Raw genomic sequence first — 15,730 nt, 5'->3', positions numbered from 1 at the left:
ATGAAAAGGAGGTCATGTATATAACACATGAACACAATCGATTAGGTCAGAGTACCCTTCGGTGCGTGCATTTCTATTTGCAGCCAGTAAGGCAGTAACCTACTAGGAAATTATGATGCAGATGCTGCTTCTGTAGTGCTGCAGAAAAAAAAACCCCCAAAAAACAAAACTGTGTGATGTATTAACATGTGGGTCTGAATCCTCAGGTGGCAAAACAAGAAAATATAATTTATTAAATCAAACATAAATAACACATCTAATGCAGAAAACCTTCACAGCTTTATTTAATCTCCTACAGCTGTCTAGCCTGTTGCTCCCTCTAACTTGTTGTCTTTATCTTTTAATCTCTTTCTCTCCATCTATCTTCGGCTGAGGTGCACGGCACGGATCATTAACAGAGACAATCTGAATCTGATCTTCTTATCATTCAATCTCTGTTCCTTGTGTCTCTCTGCTCTCCCTGGTCACCTTGGCAACCTGCATCATTATCAGCTCTCTCCCGCGTTTTACCTCCCTTTGCTTACTTTATTTCTGGCATCATCCTTAATACTGCCACTGGACCTTTGATCAACGGTTTCATTGTTTGTCTGTCTGTCTCTGCCTCCTCAGGACACTCAATCCACAAGTATTTTGCCTGATGACAGCGGCTCCGTGTTGATGGACGACACCTCCAGCCAATGGTCAGCTGTGGCTGACACTGAGGAGGAGAGGAGAAGTGCTTTGGAGAAAAGCGTGTATGTGCTTTTATCAGTGTGAACATGGCTCACATCATTTATCTCAAATGATAATGCTCATGACAGCAATGCTGTGACATATTCTGTAAATAAATGTTATGGCACAAATAACATCAGGTTGGCAACAGAATGTAGCTGACGCTGAGGAATGTGTCTGCCAGAGATCAAATTAACTGAACAAAATATTAATTTGTGTGCTTGAATCCATACATCACGTAAAGACAACTGAGAGCCATTGTCACGGCAAATGAGTAAATGCCATTTGCTGATGAAGACTGTGAGATGCAATTAAAGGCTTCAGACATAGCTAGTTAGTGCATAATGAGTTAAGATTATTTTGTCAAACTATTATTTCCAAGGTCAAGACTGAAGTCTCCCGCTAAAACCTTACATGTTGGCATTTTCACCTTACCTGCTATATGCTGAAAGACTCCACTGAATTGGATTTAGTTAACTGGAATTGTACCAGTTGAACACTGGCTCCATTTTTCCTGTAACCAGTACCATATCACATACTACTGTATTTTCCAGGATATACTGTGCAAAATAACAGTTTTGCATCTCTCAAATTATTCATAAACTGGGACTCATGAATTAAAGTGCTACTGAGATTTTGCAAAATAAATTTGATAGCACTACTAACACTAATCCTCCCTCATTTCTATCGTTACAGGTATGTACTGAAGGAGCTTATTGAGACAGAGAAGCACTATGTGGGAGACCTGGGGCTCATAGTGGAGGTAAGAACACACAATCAGCACTGACAGAGAAGAAGGAGCTTAGTCATCTACCCAGTCTGTCAGGGAGAGCTCTCTAATTCCTTATCATCAGAACGTCTCCACTTTTCTTCACACTTTGCTCTGCCTCCATTCCACCTTCTCCAGTCTTAAGCAGATTTTGTGAATTATTAGCTTGAAGAGTATTATGTTGCAAGGTGATCTACCTCCTGGTGCCTTAAATAGCTGGAGATATTCTGGTTCAGAGAAGAATTCTTAACATGAACTCAATAATAGCTGGTGTGTGATTGCTGCAGTGTTATAACAATCTAGCTATATTTACTGGTGTTATCCAGAGCCAGGTGTGGACTTTTGGAAGTGTGAACAGACGTCAGCAGCAGCTTTGTCATTTCCTTGCAGGGCTACATGGCCACAATGAGCTCCAAAGGTATACCGGAGGACATGAAGGGAAAAGACAAGATTGTTTTTGGGAACATTCACCAAATATTTGACTGGCATAAAGAGTAAGTCCCTGATATTAAAAAATATACTGGTATATATATTTCCACATTAGTAAAATTTGTGTGTTTGCCCCAGTAGCATTCAAAATGAAAGACAAACAGTAATTTGCAGAGTATTGTGTTTGCGGAGAACAAAGGAACAATAGGTCAGGAGACAAATCTGACCTTCCGTTTTGGGGATGGTTGTGTGTGTGTGTGTGTGTGTGTGTGTGTGTTTTTTTCTCTGCAGCTACTTCCTGGGAGAGCTGGAGAAGTGTTTGGCAGAGCCAGAGAGACTAGCTCAGCTCTTCATTAAACATGTAAGTATGACTACTAGAGAAACACACACTCACACACACACATGCACACACACACACAAAAATACACACACACACACACACACACACACACACACACACACGTCAGTGGAAGTGTCTGGGTCTGCTTCCTTGTGCTGTTTGGAGCAAGGGTAAATAGAGCTAAGAAAACACGCAGAGCCCCTGTTTATCCTATACCGTACGTCTCTCCTTCTCTCTCAGCTGCCAGCGTCTCTCCTTCCACTTCCCTGTTACTGATATGTCTCAGTTCAGGCCGTGTTATTACAACAGCGCACATGGCAAACACACACATACACACAAATGACACACTGGCCGATTTCCAGTCTGGGCTGGACTGGTCAGGAAACACCAGGGAAAAAACAGCTGAAAAAGACAACATGAATAGGATGAGGAATAACAAACCCTCAGCTCAGGCTCTTTGATTTGAAGGTTTTTTTCCACCCAAAACGAAGATGTACTTCTTCCTACATATTTTGACTCAAGGATGAGGCAAAGCAATGCATGCAAGAAAGATTCACTGTTCAGTATATTGTTCTTAGAATAGAAAGGAGCCAGGGTCACAGGGCTTATGGGAGCAAAATTAGATTCATGTATATTGGTTAAGTGGTGGCACATGCAGACTGAGCTGATGTGATGTGTAATTTGACCAACTTGATTGGATGATGAAGTTAAATGTCTGTGTCTCTCTTTTGCTATATTCACTCTCTCTCTTTAAACAATTCAATAAGGCTCAGCCCACTGGATAATCAACTTAAAAAGCCTGTGGGGGAATAAAGAAACTTGTAACTAAATCTGAGCGTGTTGTCAAACTGTGAAGCCAAGCAGACTAGGAACATGGCCCTAATGAAAAGCAGAAAGCCCAATGTGTTTTTAACAAGAGCGTTGTCACAAATACGCAACATGTGTGGCTGCTCACACACATGCAACATACAAACACATGTAAACATGCAGTCATACGCTTATACAGAAGGCTGGTAGACAGATGCACACACAGTACACTCCCTTGTATTTCACATGCGGCCGTCATCTGCAGTATTAGACAATGTCCATATTCAGGTGGAGCAGCTCATTGGTCTCTAGGTTACAGAGACAAGCAGCTTGTTGCTAGGTACAGCCTTATACCGGCAGCCTTTAAAAGGCTCTGGTTACACTGAGGGTAACCTGGGTAAATTATACATAACCTGATGCTCATCTACATGTAACTCCATTAGGGTGCTCAGGACTGCCACATCTGCACTCCCATACCAATTAGTCACAGAAGAGTGGGCACTAACCAGACAGAGTCAGCTTCAAAGACCCCTGACTCTGAGACGAATCATTATTGCCCTGCTCCTTTTCATCCCAAACAGCAACCCGACACACCCCGCATTTATCCTTGGTGTTTTTGCTTTAGTTCAAAAGCATTTTCATTTATTTGCAACTAAAGATACATTTCTTACACAGTCAAGCTCATGTTGGAGTTGCAAATTCTTCATCTCTTTGTGGCTAATTTGTATCAAAGGTTTGAATGAATGATTTTTGTTTGTTTGGCTTGTAATGCAGGAGAGGCGTTTGCATATGTACGTTGTATACTGTCAGAACAAGCCCAAGTCGGAACATATTGTCTCAGAGTACATTGAGACGTACTTTGAGGTGAGCATCTCTTAATATATTTTACTAGCTTGTTCCTGTTTTCCATTGATTGTACATTATGTAGTCTGTTTTATAGTAGTCAAAGGTGACATCTTGAAACTGATTGTTTTATACTGAAAATATTCAATTTCAAAAAATGAAAACCAGCAAATTCCCACTTATGAAAACCTGTAGCCAGCAAATGTTTGGGATTTTTAGTTGAGACTGAAATGATGACTGAAATGATAATTCAATTTCAAACATTGATTTTGATTAATTTTCTTTCGATTGACTTACTGATTGAAGACAAACATTTTCATATGATACACTGGTCACCTACCGTTCAGGCATATAGATAATAGTTCCTGTACTATATATTACATGTGGCCATGCAGGTGTCTTTTCAGCTGCCATATATTATTCAGATTGTGATTGGTTCGTTTTAATTGACACCGAACATAAGACGAATAGACAAACAGTATAATCCCTGTGATATATTGTCTTCGAGGAATTATAGCCATTAGCTGCCATGTTTTGTGCTATGACTGTCATGTTGACTGGTGTTGTGTTGTTGTGTCCATCTCCGATGTCAGGAACTACGGCAGCAGCTGGGCCACAGGCTGCAGCTCAATGACCTGCTCATCAAACCTGTCCAGAGGATCATGAAGTACCAGCTGCTGCTCAAGGTGAAAAGCAGGACACTGCTGTGCTGTTGATCACACACCAACACCTCACACACATACTGGTCTTCACTGAGCAGCTGTCTGACACACAGCAGGGTCAGTCACAAGGTTGTAAACATAAACACATGCACACAAACACGCATACGCCCGTCTGTGCAGAAGCACTGACGACAAACAGGGTGTGTTGTCTGTTCAGGCTACTTTCTAGTCAGAGAGGAAGAGGCAAATTACATAATGAGACTCCATACTTCATACCATGGATTTATACATTTATGCATAAGTCTTTAAAGATGATCATAAAATGACATCTCCAGTATAAAAACTTTAACTAAATATAAAATGTTGCCCTTTGGCATTCAAATGAAAGGTGGGTTCAACACCTATAAATACTCCACCAGATGTCCTCATCTTACTCTGAGCTGTAAACCTGGAATGCTCTGGTAACCATGCTGTGTTTATTTGAGCAGGACTTCCTGAAGTATAACACCAAAGCTGGGATGGACACAGAGGAGTTGGAGGTGGGTGTCCAAGTTTGAAGTGATGTTTTGTATGTGCTCTAATTGTTTGTATGTGCTATAACTCATGCTTTTTTATAACTCTTCATAACAACTTTGCTTTTCTGTTTTCAACAGAAAGCAGTAGAAGTGATGTGCTTTGTGCCAAAACGTTGCAATGACATGATGAATGTGGGCCGACTACAAGGCTTCGAGGTACGTCTCAGGAATTTAGACCATCCTTCAAAGCCTTCTAAACATTTCTCATGCCAACTGTTCAGTCCTTGAAAACTGCACTACAACCACTTCCTCTGTTTGTTGTGTTACAATTCACTGTGGTACCAGGGGAAGATAACAGCCCAGGGCAAACTGCTCCAGCAAGACACCTTCACTGTTGCCGAGCAGGACAGTGGCTTCCTGTCACGAGCCAAGGAAAGACGGGTCTTCCTGTTTGAGCAGCTGGTCATCTTCAGTGAGCCAATCGAAAGGAAGAAAGGTTTCTCACTCCCTGGATACATCTTCAAGAACAGCATAAAGGTGAACCTCGGTGAACTCAGATCAGCCACATAGCATGATTTAGTATCATAAATTACTAAAAATGAGAAAGTGCATGTTACTCCCAGGTTATAAGTTACACAACAGATTCACACCACACTAATTCTTGCCCAAATCAGCACATGTTACATAATACCACAGCAGGGACTTTTTAGAGGCTTGCATGTGTTAGTGAAGTATTTAACAAGCAACTCAGCAGGATGGACTCCTCACTCCTCAGTTGTGATATGTTCCAGGTGAGCTGCCTAGGGGTGGAGCCCAGTGTGGACGGCGATGATGCTCGCTTTGTGCTGACATCACGCAACCCTGATGGGAGCGTGGTGCGCTTCCAGCTGCAGGCCTCTTCCCCTGAGATCTGCAGGGCCTGGGTCAATGATGTGGTTCAGATCCTGGAAACCCAGCGCAATTTCCTCAATGGTGAGTCCCGGCTGAATGCTCAAGACTCTCAATCCATAACCCTCCAATCCACAAATCATTTTTCAGCTCAGCATATTTTCAGTTGAATGTCTTTGTTGTCAGCTCAAATGCAGCTGAATCAGTGTTTTGTTGTATGGAAGGTTATCTCTGCCAAAATTCTTTTTAGAATTTGGACTTTGGGCCAATTTTTTTCTTACTATTTACAGCTTGAATAGTATCATTATTCAGATTATTTTGATTTAGTGTTAGAATTTTGATTTAGAAAATCTACATTTTGAAAAGGTATATCATACGTTTACTATACTTTAGTATTTTTTATTATCTGTAACTTTTCCTCTTTTTTTTAATGGTCAAAATGAACTTCAATGGTCTTAAACCTCTTATGCCTTCTGAATTCTTTGTGCAACACAGAAAAATGCCAACAGTTTAATAAATCAATTATCAATTATATATTATTTATACGACACTATGATGTAGTTGTCAGCAGATATAACGTATTATATTATCCATATAATAACTCCCCCTGTGGGCACTCATGAGTGGAGGCTGGTGTATTAATAAATGAATGACAACATAGTAAAACACACTTGCAATAATAAAAATATGTTTTCATTGCAAAAGTTATAATTGTTGTCAAATACTGTACATTGATAAACCTAAATGTCCTTATCTGCTTACAGCTACATTATAGTGTGTTTAAATATTTATGTTTACCACTAAATAAACACTATATAAAGTGTTACTGACAAAATAAATGAAATGTAATTGTAATTGTAAAACATTTAGGATCAGTAGTGGAGCTTTATAAGAACTACCTCTGCTCTCTGTGTCTTCCAGCCTTACAGTCACCTATTGAGTACCAGCGGCGAGAGAGCAAGTCTAATAGCCTGGGCCGCAGCATGAGGCCCCCTCTGTCTGCTGCCAGTGCTCTGCGGCCCCACTCCTCCGCCTCTATTGACCGCCATAAGCTGCCCTCCCTTCACTCTCACAACACCTCCTTGCCCACGCTCTACCTGCCCAGCCAAGGCCAGGGCCAAGGACCCAGCGAGACATACTCACTGCGGGACGTAGGTTTCTTTAGCTGTCTCTTTCACTGTCCTGCATTACTTACTTCCCACTCAAATGCAGAATTTCTGTCTATGTGACACCTGACACACTGCCAGGCCCGCTTATCTTAAGCTTTTTTTTTGGCAGCGGGACTGGGATTTGCACAAATGAAATATCAAAAACAACAAATGGTATTGTGTGCATGCTCTACAACACTGAATGACTTACCTGTGGTTTGCATCTGCAGCCCACTGTGGTCCAGCTGTGCCCTGCTGATTCCCACACTGTTTCTCCATCACATGTCCAACTGGGCTTCACTGAGCAGCCAAACTGTCAAGCTGTGTCAAATGGGCTGTACACACCCACCACACAAAATGCACAGGTAGTGTATATGCATGCATATATTGAAAGATGTGTCTATATGGGGGCCCCAGCATTACAGTTAAAACATAACTATTTTGCACATAGTTGAACATTGTGCTCCTGGGTTCTCTTGCAGCCATTATTCAACAGCAGCAGTGAGGAAATTAATGACAAAACAAACCTCAGGAAGCTAAGCACTTCAGAAATAATGGGCCATTGTACAACTTCTAACAGTAATTCCAATGTGCTCATTAATGTTAATTAAAAGATAAAAGACTTAAGCTAATGGTAACTATTTATTTAGACACACTTAAAGTGAGGAGATTTGTTGAGTCATAAGAAGAGTTATTCCTCCCCCTATTGGATGAAACGGGAATTGATACAAATCTGGAGGGTAGTAGAATGTAATGTTTGTTGCACTTGTTTCAGTTAGGTTAATACAGCAAAGAGAATTTCCACCATCACAGTGTTTTACATGAAATATAAAATTTTCCAAAATGTCAGGCCTGTCCGCCCTTACCTTTTAACCATTCGGGAAGCCAACAATAGGAGCATCCTGTTGTTGGGCTGTACATTGACTATTAGCGATGTGTCCCTCTGTGATCACGGGGCTTTTATCCTCAGTGGGACCGTGTTGACAGACTAGCAGTTGTTGTTCTCCACCTCTTTCTCTGTTTTCTCAGGCTGGATAGGTTTGGCACATAACAAACAGGAAGCAGCCTGAGCCAGATTAGGAAGTCAGAGAGAGATGCCTATCAAAGACAGATAATCATTTCCCATACTTGTGAATAGATGGAGCTTGGGCCAATGCATTTCTTAGACTGGGGCTGCAAAAGAAAAATTGCTGATATACAATTTTTTTTCACATTTTCTTTAAATGCTTGGTATGTAGATTATGAGTTTGATTTGAGTGCATTACATGGATATATTTTATAGCTGTGTGATGAATGTTCCCTCTCTCCCCAGCAGAGAGCAGGAGAGGGCTGCCGAAGGGGTCAGGCTTTTGATGGGAGCCAGGGTCCGGTGTCGGGTCCCTCTGCTGGACGACGGCCTAGCAACCTGGCTCAGCTAGCTGAGGATGACCTATGAATCTCACACTATCCGTCTTCTGGGTCAGGAGGACAGCAGCTAATGCTACAGCTGTGCAGACAAGAGGACTTGTCTACTGTCTCTTTATGCCAGGCTGGACCCGTACCTGGTTCAACAATGATTTCTGGAGAAAGATGAAGAAACCTGAAGGAACATATGAAGGAATTATGAAATGCAACCATAAAATGACTTTGCTCCTGTTTTTAGAGAGCCATTTAAAGGGAGGCAACTAGCCTTGGCCACTTTCATTGTACATGAGCAGCACCCAGTGGGATGTTACTGGGCTCAGAGTGAAAAAAATACTCATTGTTATGACAATTTCTGCTTTTTACCTTTTCGAGAGTTTGTATATCATACTCTTCTCTCTTTCAAAGGGCAAGGGGAATTTGTTTGATAAAGAATTATCCATTCCTAATTGGGGCGGTCACTGGAGTTACGCGTGTGCCTGAATGTATGTTTATGCAAAGATGTGTGGATGTGTTTGTGTGCATGAGAGTGTGCAAGGGGTGCCAGTGGCTTTTCTTGTACTCTCTGGTAAATTTTCTTGCTGAAGTTTTTTTTTCTCTGATGCCCCATTGTGAAGACAAGTACAGCTACGTAAATATACTTTGTCATTCCCCTGCTGACAACTGAGTTTGCTGTTTATGTTGACAAGAACGGGAAAAGGCAGAACACTTGATGTGAACATGCCACAAGGACTTTACTCACTCGAATTTCACCTGAAAGTGAAGAACTTTCTTTCTTGCCACAGTGTTGAGAGCATCTGTGAGCCTCTGTGCTCTCTTATTCTGTTTGACTGGCCCTGTTTGATCTGGACAAAAAAGGCATGGGGGAGCCCCCTGGAGGTTATCTGTGGGTATGACGTCACTACGGAGTACTTTTTGCTCTTTGGGCAACTCCTGAGGAGTTGCTAGATAGGTGCATTCAAAGGGACTGCTGTGCTGACCCAAAGTGTTGCAAGTAACATCTTCTTGGTGATTGACTGGCACAATGCAACTTTACACAGATCGTTCTTTCCAGGCCGGAGTAGATTTGGGTCATATCCTTAAAAATGCATTGGTTTAAACTAATATTGATTGTTTTATTAGTCCACTGTTGTCATGTCAAGGCTGTGCACCATTTCTATAATCTCTGTTCGCTTTTTCCCTCATGGGTTAAATACTGTGCAGTACATACCAGAAAGGCAATCAAACATTTCCATTTGTAAGATGAAGAATGACCCGAGTATACCAAGAAATTTTGTTACTACTCCATTTGGTTGAAATGAAGGATAATATGTTGCTGGATAATGCATGTACCCTCTTCCTCAGACAATAGTGCCAAAAATGACTGCAGCTCACCACTCAAATGTTTCATGCTCTTACTAAATGGTTCAGTTTGCCACTACTCTTACAAAACAATCATAGATACCTGTGTTACTATCTGGATTGTAATGCCTAAGTGACAAAAAGAGGAGAGCGGAGTAGAAGAAGAAGGGGGCCATCCTATCAATATCAGGTCAGTTCTTTTTGTGGCCAGTAGAGGTCCCCACAAGGCTTTGACTTCCAGTTTACAGTAGTTGGACCATACAGCTGCACCAAAGATCAATAGGCCTCATATTTCAGTGCTTACATTGAAGCTGCTTGATAATCTGTCCAAAAAAACAACAGTAAATTACTCTAAGTAACTGAAAGGTGAGACATTAGGTGAGCTGAGCCATCTCACAGAATCTGCATCTTTACTCTGCAGTTAATGTGAACTGGTGAGTTTTAATGGGAATTACTGATCAGGCAGTTTTGCATGTCACACAAAGGAATACCACTACAGAGAACCAAAAGCAAGGACATAAAACCAAGAGACGGTTGGTTAATGCCATGTTTGACTCAGTAGAAACTGTTGTATCATATCTAATAAAAAGTGTCTTTTTGAAGCTGATTGTAGTCTTTGTGCTTCTCTACACAATCTCTCTGCATTGGCTTGATCAAAATAACCCTGTATACTTTTAAAGTCAGCAGTCCTTTTTTCTTTGGATATGTACTGTGGTGCTTTGCACTCACTTTGTGGAAATATTTGATAAATATTCTCACAGTGTGTTCATTTCTTATGAGCTGAACTAATATTCAAATGAAGTATTAGTTTTGCTGTGGAGGTCCTCAGACTCCATTGTGAGACCTCTGACAAAGACAGAGGCAAAGTATTTTGCTTGCTTCAGCATCCCCCTTGGACAAAGTTCAAACAGGATTAAAAACAAAGAGAAGAAACCCCTGGATGAGCAGACATCTGGTTGGCTGGCCTCTGAATAAAGCCCCATTCTGGGCAGTAAAGCAGGACCGATCGTAACACGGCTGTGATATATGGAGGCTGCAGAAGGAGGGGGGCGAAGGGGGTATTAACTTTCACAAGGGTGCAAAATCAAAGGGAGTTCCTGTCACCACTGAGGGGGTCTCAGCAACAGGGGTCCCATTCACAGGGAATTCCTCTCCAGTGCCCTCTGTTGCATCTGTTGACTCAATCTTCTCCATTGAGAGAAAGAAAACACTCATTAAAAAACCACATGACTGTGAACTTGATTGGAGCAGGCGAGACAAACAGCCCCATCAATAGGATGAGTATTTACTTTGAGGTGTGAAAATCTTTGAACAGCCTACCATGTTAGGTCTTCTTTAGGAGCTTCTTCCTTCACACCACAGGCACAATGAGCAGCCTTTGTACTCCGAATGCAGTCGAATCATCATTTAAATAAAATGTTAGATCTTTAGGAGCTCTGGGGCACTCTCAGAAATTCACACATTCACTGGAGGAGCTGGTAAGAAGGTTAAAACCAATGACTCCTGCTGTCAGTCAGATATTTGCTTCACAGTCGATCGTCAAGATGTAAGAAAATAACATAATTCAAAACAGTAGAATTGTTTCAGCAAGGACAGTGTTTATTAAAATTTACATGCGGCCATAACCCCAATAAAATTGTTCATGATATTTATACATAGTTTACAAAGAACTTAAAATGTGTTCAAATGTTTGCTAATCCGGAGCAGTGGTGTTTTACATTGCTGCTTAAGCGCAAACAAGATAAATCTGTTGATCAGAGACTCTCATGTTTACATTTCAATCCCCACCCTGAAGCAGACAAATTAGGATATCTTTTTGGAATAAGAACCTAATTACCAACGGCAGTGCAGGCAATTTTCCATTGTGAACCTATTCAGAGCAGAAATGATCATTTTTATACAGCAACCATTTTACTGTACTAAGGCATTCATTTATTTTGAACATGGTGATGAGGAGAAATATTAACGAAAGCCTCGTGGAATTTTGCTCCTGTGTGCCACATCTTTCACAGAGATAAAATATTTACATCGTGAAGCTCGAAAAATGTTTGGTTTTCAAATCAGCTGAAATTTAGACACATTTTTAAAGGCATAAAATCAGTGTTGTTCCAAGTGAAATTTGTGGCATCTTGAAACGTACAATGAATGCAGCAAAACACTCACAATGTCACTGAAAAAAGTTTCAAGTTTTCTTTAAAGGTGGCTTGCCTCAAGCAGCTCACAATTACTTTTATTAAAAATGGTCTCTAAATATATTTTTATGGTACTACTTGAAGTCAAAAATAGGGTTTTGACAACAGAAGAGGTTTGGGGAGCTTGATGCTTACCCTCTAGTGCAAACCTATGGCAGCAAGTGTAAGTCACAGTCTGTTCATTGTTGATTATCATTTTTAAACAATGGACCACAGAGGTTACTCTCTCTTGATATTGGTGAGCAGAGGGTCCGTGCTCTGTGAAGGCTGCCCAGACCGGCTCTTCCTGGTCTGGTGGGTCTTGACGTGTTTGGAGAGGTGGTCACTCCTCATGAACCTCTTGCCGCACTGCTGGCACCCAAAGCGCTTCTCCCCCGTGTGTGTGCGGAGGTGCCGCTGCAGCTCATCTGAACGGGTGAAGCTTTTACCGCAGAAGAGCCAGTTACAGATGAAGGGCCTTTCTCCGGCATGCCAGCGCAGATGTGCCTTCAGGTGAGAGGTCTTCTTGTACACTTTGCCACACTCTGGGATGTGGCAGATGTGCAGTCTCTTCTTTCCAAACTCTAAACCTCCGCCATTTGCCTGGCAGTTGGGGCATTTGCAGCGTCGGCAGCGGCGTGTGGAGCTCAGCAGCCCCTTGGAGGTGCCCTGAAGAAGAGCAGCTATCTGGGGCTGGTGGCCCAAAACAAGCTGTCTGCCCAGGGAGAAGGGATGATTGGAGGGGGTGGCGTTGGTTTGGGGTAGGCTCCACCATTGCTGCCCTTCCTCCACATGGCCTCCAGGCAGGTGGTGCCTGGTTGAGGAGTTCTGGAGGAAGCTGGGGAAGTTTTGTCCCACACTGTTGTGCTGAGGGTAATAGGGGCCGCTGGCCTGTGGCTGCGAGGACAAGACTTTTACAGGGGACAGTTCAAAGGAATATGATGAGGGAGGTTCAGCTGGAGGGGTGAGAGGCAGCTCGTGGTGGTGGTGATGGGGGTGATGATGATGGTGACCCAGGCCAGACTGCATGTGTCCAGGGAACTGCACCTTGGGTACCGTGAAGGTCATCTGGTGTGTGCTGAGGGCTGTGCTGGGCGTCATTTCGTTGCTCCAGAGCTGAAACATTCCCGATGTGGAACTGACGGTGCCCTCATAGGGGAACTGGGAACCTTCTGAGCCCATAGAGCCTCCCACCTGCCAGGCCTGGCTACAGGTGGTGGCCAGGAAGGAGAGGGCGTTAGGTGCTCCCTCTGGAGAGGAACTGGGCGTCCGGTCCTGCGTGGTAAATCACAAACACACATCAGATTACATGGGCCACCATTAGGACAGCTTAAAGTTTTAAATCTACTTACATTTAAATAAACATTTCCTTTTATATAAAGCTCTCATTAGAACGTTCAGAAACCTACACTCCATGTAAACTAAATAAACGACCAGTTTTGTAAATATCTAATTTAAACATTACTTACTTACTTGAATTTATCCCAAATTATTTTACCACTACAACAAGTTGAATCATCTCACACTCATCAGGCGTCAAGCCTTTTCATTCATTACGCACAAGTGGTGGAGACCTTTCACCGCTACAAAACCGGATAACTGGTAGATCCGTGTGCAATGCATCAATAAAGATGGTTACACAACAAACCTGTAAGAAGGTGTGCAAAAAGTTGTCAGTCCTTTGTATCGTCAGCGCAGCCATCTGTCCTCACGCTCCTTCTCCACGCACCTGCAACACAAACTGCGCCGGGAGGAGACGACGCACAAAGTCTCAACTACAGCTCTCAACGCGGGAGAAAAAGATGCTCACATTCAGGTCTTGGATCACTCCGACACTTTGACAGACTGGGAAGTCCCGCGTCATTCAAATGTCCTCTCAGTCCGGTCGGTAAATAGCCTTTTTTTTAAATTTTTTTATTTTTTATAGTATGCTAGCAGTCCAGGTCACTTGGTGTTGAAGCAGCCGAGGATGCCCGTCTGAAGTGAGAGGGAGAGAGAAGTGCGCAATAAATCCTTGCGATCATCTCAGAGGCGCCTGAGCTGCATCTTCTCTTTATAGAGAGAAAAGATCCTCTCAACGGGGTCTCCAGTATGATGCAGGAGAGCCAGTCAATAGAGAGGAGATGTGAGGGAGGGAGGGAGGGAGGGAGGAGGGCTGGGGGGGGGGGGGGGGGGGGGGGTTGTTAGGTGAAGGGGTGGGCTACTCATAATTTCACTCAATTTCAACCAAATGCTGACCCCAAGAATTGACTCCTCCTCCAATTGTTCTGAGAAAAAAAAGAAAGAAAAAAAAAAAAGATTTGAGGCATGATACAGAGTATCTTACCTAATTTAGCTTCTCTGGACCTCTTGTGATATGTGCCACTTCTTTTATTTTCAAATAAACACACAACAACTCTCAACCTCCATGATTGAAAAATAAAAAAAAAAAAAAAAAACATTTCTAGTGTTTCAGCAACTTGCGCAAGAACAAAATGCTTAGTCTGTTAAAAGATCTAAGATTAATATAGCCTGCTTAGTCAAAAAATATTCTTCACTCTGGGAGTATTTGCATACTGCTTCAACTCAACAGTGGGAATTCAACTAAAGAGAGTGAATAAATAGATTTTTATTTGTGGCAACAATAAATGATGCTGTGGTAAATGAAAAGTTGGGCAAAGTATGATCTCCAGTCAACAAATACAAGACAAGACGAACAAGCGTCAATATTATATTTTACAAGAAGGCATAAAAGTACAGTCTTACTTTTCAACATCATACATCTTGTATCACTTAATGCAACAAAGTAGGGTGATTGCTTAAACGTAACACCGGAGAGGTTGAGGACAGGGCGCAAAGGTGAGTAAATGAAATTCCTGGTATCAACACATACAAACATTTTGGTTTAGTTAAACCAGCAATTTCACCATAGGAAACCGTATTCACACGCATAATTCTGCTTAAGTGAGGTAATCCACGCATTCTTTTAAACTCATTACCTGGTGGATGAACTGTTTTTGGGGCAGAGATGAATAAATTAACAGAGGGTAGTTTTTTTGGGTTATTTTATTTAGCTACTGTTTGATTATTCGTTTTCTCAAGATGGCACATGGCAAACTTTTCTGTGTCTTAATGCAGCCTCTCCCTGAAGACAGGCAGAATATTTTCCCTCACAAAGCTAATTGATAAAACTCAATCAAAGCCTCAGAGTTCTCACCAGTAGGTGACACGTCAAATAGGCTGCCCTGTGTGACATTCTCACATTTCAGAGTTCAAGTAGAGGCCACTTCAGATGTGCTCCATTAAATGCAGATTGAGGCTTAATCTCATTCTGTAAATCTGTTCACCATTACAATATTAAGAGTTTAAATCCAGGCTGGGAACCTGTTTCTCATGTAAATTGCCAGTTCCTCACTTATCTAGTTCTCTCTGTTTTACAGACTGTGATCCTTAAATAAACATACCCCCCTCGGAGAACCCAGCTAAAATGAGAAAGAATTGAACAAAATGTATACTTTATAAATGGCTTTGAACAGAAATGTAAGGTTTCTTGTATTCCACGTAGCTACTCTAGAATTAACAACTTTTAAATAAATAAGCTAAAGAGAGTGAAGATAATCACTAAACTGTACCATTTGGGTGAGGCCTTTCGAGGTTACTGGTGTCAAAGCTGAGCGGATAGAGTGCAACCTACATTATGTCCTTGACAAGGAGACACATCAGCTT

General features: G+C 42.0%; 2 protein-coding genes across 5 annotated transcripts in view; one reads left to right on the top strand and one right to left on the bottom strand.

Moving 5' to 3' along the window:
• The window catches only part of arhgef25a (Rho guanine nucleotide exchange factor (GEF) 25a), a 45,296-nt gene extending 34,835 nt beyond the window's left edge, over positions 1-10,461 (top strand). For 2 of the 4 annotated variants that reach the window (XM_071476199.1, XM_071476201.1), the window contains 13 exons: positions 610-734; positions 1,408-1,474; positions 1,871-1,974; positions 2,201-2,270; positions 3,831-3,920; positions 4,493-4,585; positions 5,050-5,100; positions 5,215-5,292; positions 5,422-5,613; positions 5,868-6,048; positions 6,886-7,115; positions 7,343-7,477; positions 8,428-10,461. In XM_071476199.1, coding sequence (XP_071332300.1) covers positions 610-734; positions 1,408-1,474; positions 1,871-1,974; positions 2,201-2,270; positions 3,831-3,920; positions 4,493-4,585; positions 5,050-5,100; positions 5,215-5,292; positions 5,422-5,613; positions 5,868-6,048; positions 6,886-7,115; positions 7,343-7,477; positions 8,428-8,547 — 1,536 coding nt within the window. In that variant the 3' untranslated portion in view covers positions 8,548-10,461. Of the gene's footprint in view, positions 1-609; positions 735-1,407; positions 1,475-1,870; positions 1,975-2,200; positions 2,271-3,830; positions 3,921-4,492; positions 4,586-5,049; positions 5,101-5,214; positions 5,293-5,421; positions 5,614-5,867; positions 6,049-6,885; positions 7,116-7,342; positions 7,478-8,424 lie in introns of all 4 variants that reach the window. The other 2 variants (XM_071476198.1, XM_071476200.1) reach the window with 1 other exon arrangement.
• Positions 10,462-11,432: 971 nt separating this feature from the next.
• On the bottom strand, positions 11,433-14,118 carry sp5l (Sp5 transcription factor-like). Its single transcript, XM_071476197.1, has 2 exons — positions 13,674-14,118; positions 11,433-13,300 (listed from the first exon to the last, which is right to left on the bottom strand). Exons 1-2 carry the CDS (start codon positions 13,725-13,727, stop codon positions 12,266-12,268), a joined length of 1,089 nt encoding a protein of 362 aa, XP_071332298.1. The 5' UTR covers positions 13,728-14,118; the 3' UTR covers positions 11,433-12,265.
• Positions 14,119-15,730: the final 1,612 nt, after the last annotated feature.

This window comes from Trachinotus anak, unplaced genomic scaffold (assembly GCF_046630095.1).
Source record: "Trachinotus anak isolate AG129_WGS33_773 ecotype Australia unplaced genomic scaffold, CSIRO_AGI_Tana_v1 ptg000004l, whole genome shotgun sequence".
Taxonomy (NCBI): Eukaryota; Metazoa; Chordata; class Actinopteri; order Carangiformes; family Carangidae; genus Trachinotus; species Trachinotus anak.
The sequence above is the reverse complement of the archived record's forward strand: the minus strand, read 5'-3'. Positions and strand labels throughout refer to the sequence as shown.

Bases quoted from the DNA above. Each gene is read 5' to 3' on its own strand.
- sp5l (XM_071476197.1), bottom strand. From the start codon at position 13,727: ATGGCTGCGCTGACGATACAAAGGACTGACAACTTTTTGCACACCTTC. The intron at 13,301-13,673 runs GTTTGTTGTGTA...TTTACCACGCAG, and splicing joins TTTTGCACACCTTCTTACAG to GACCGGACGCCCAGTTCCTC.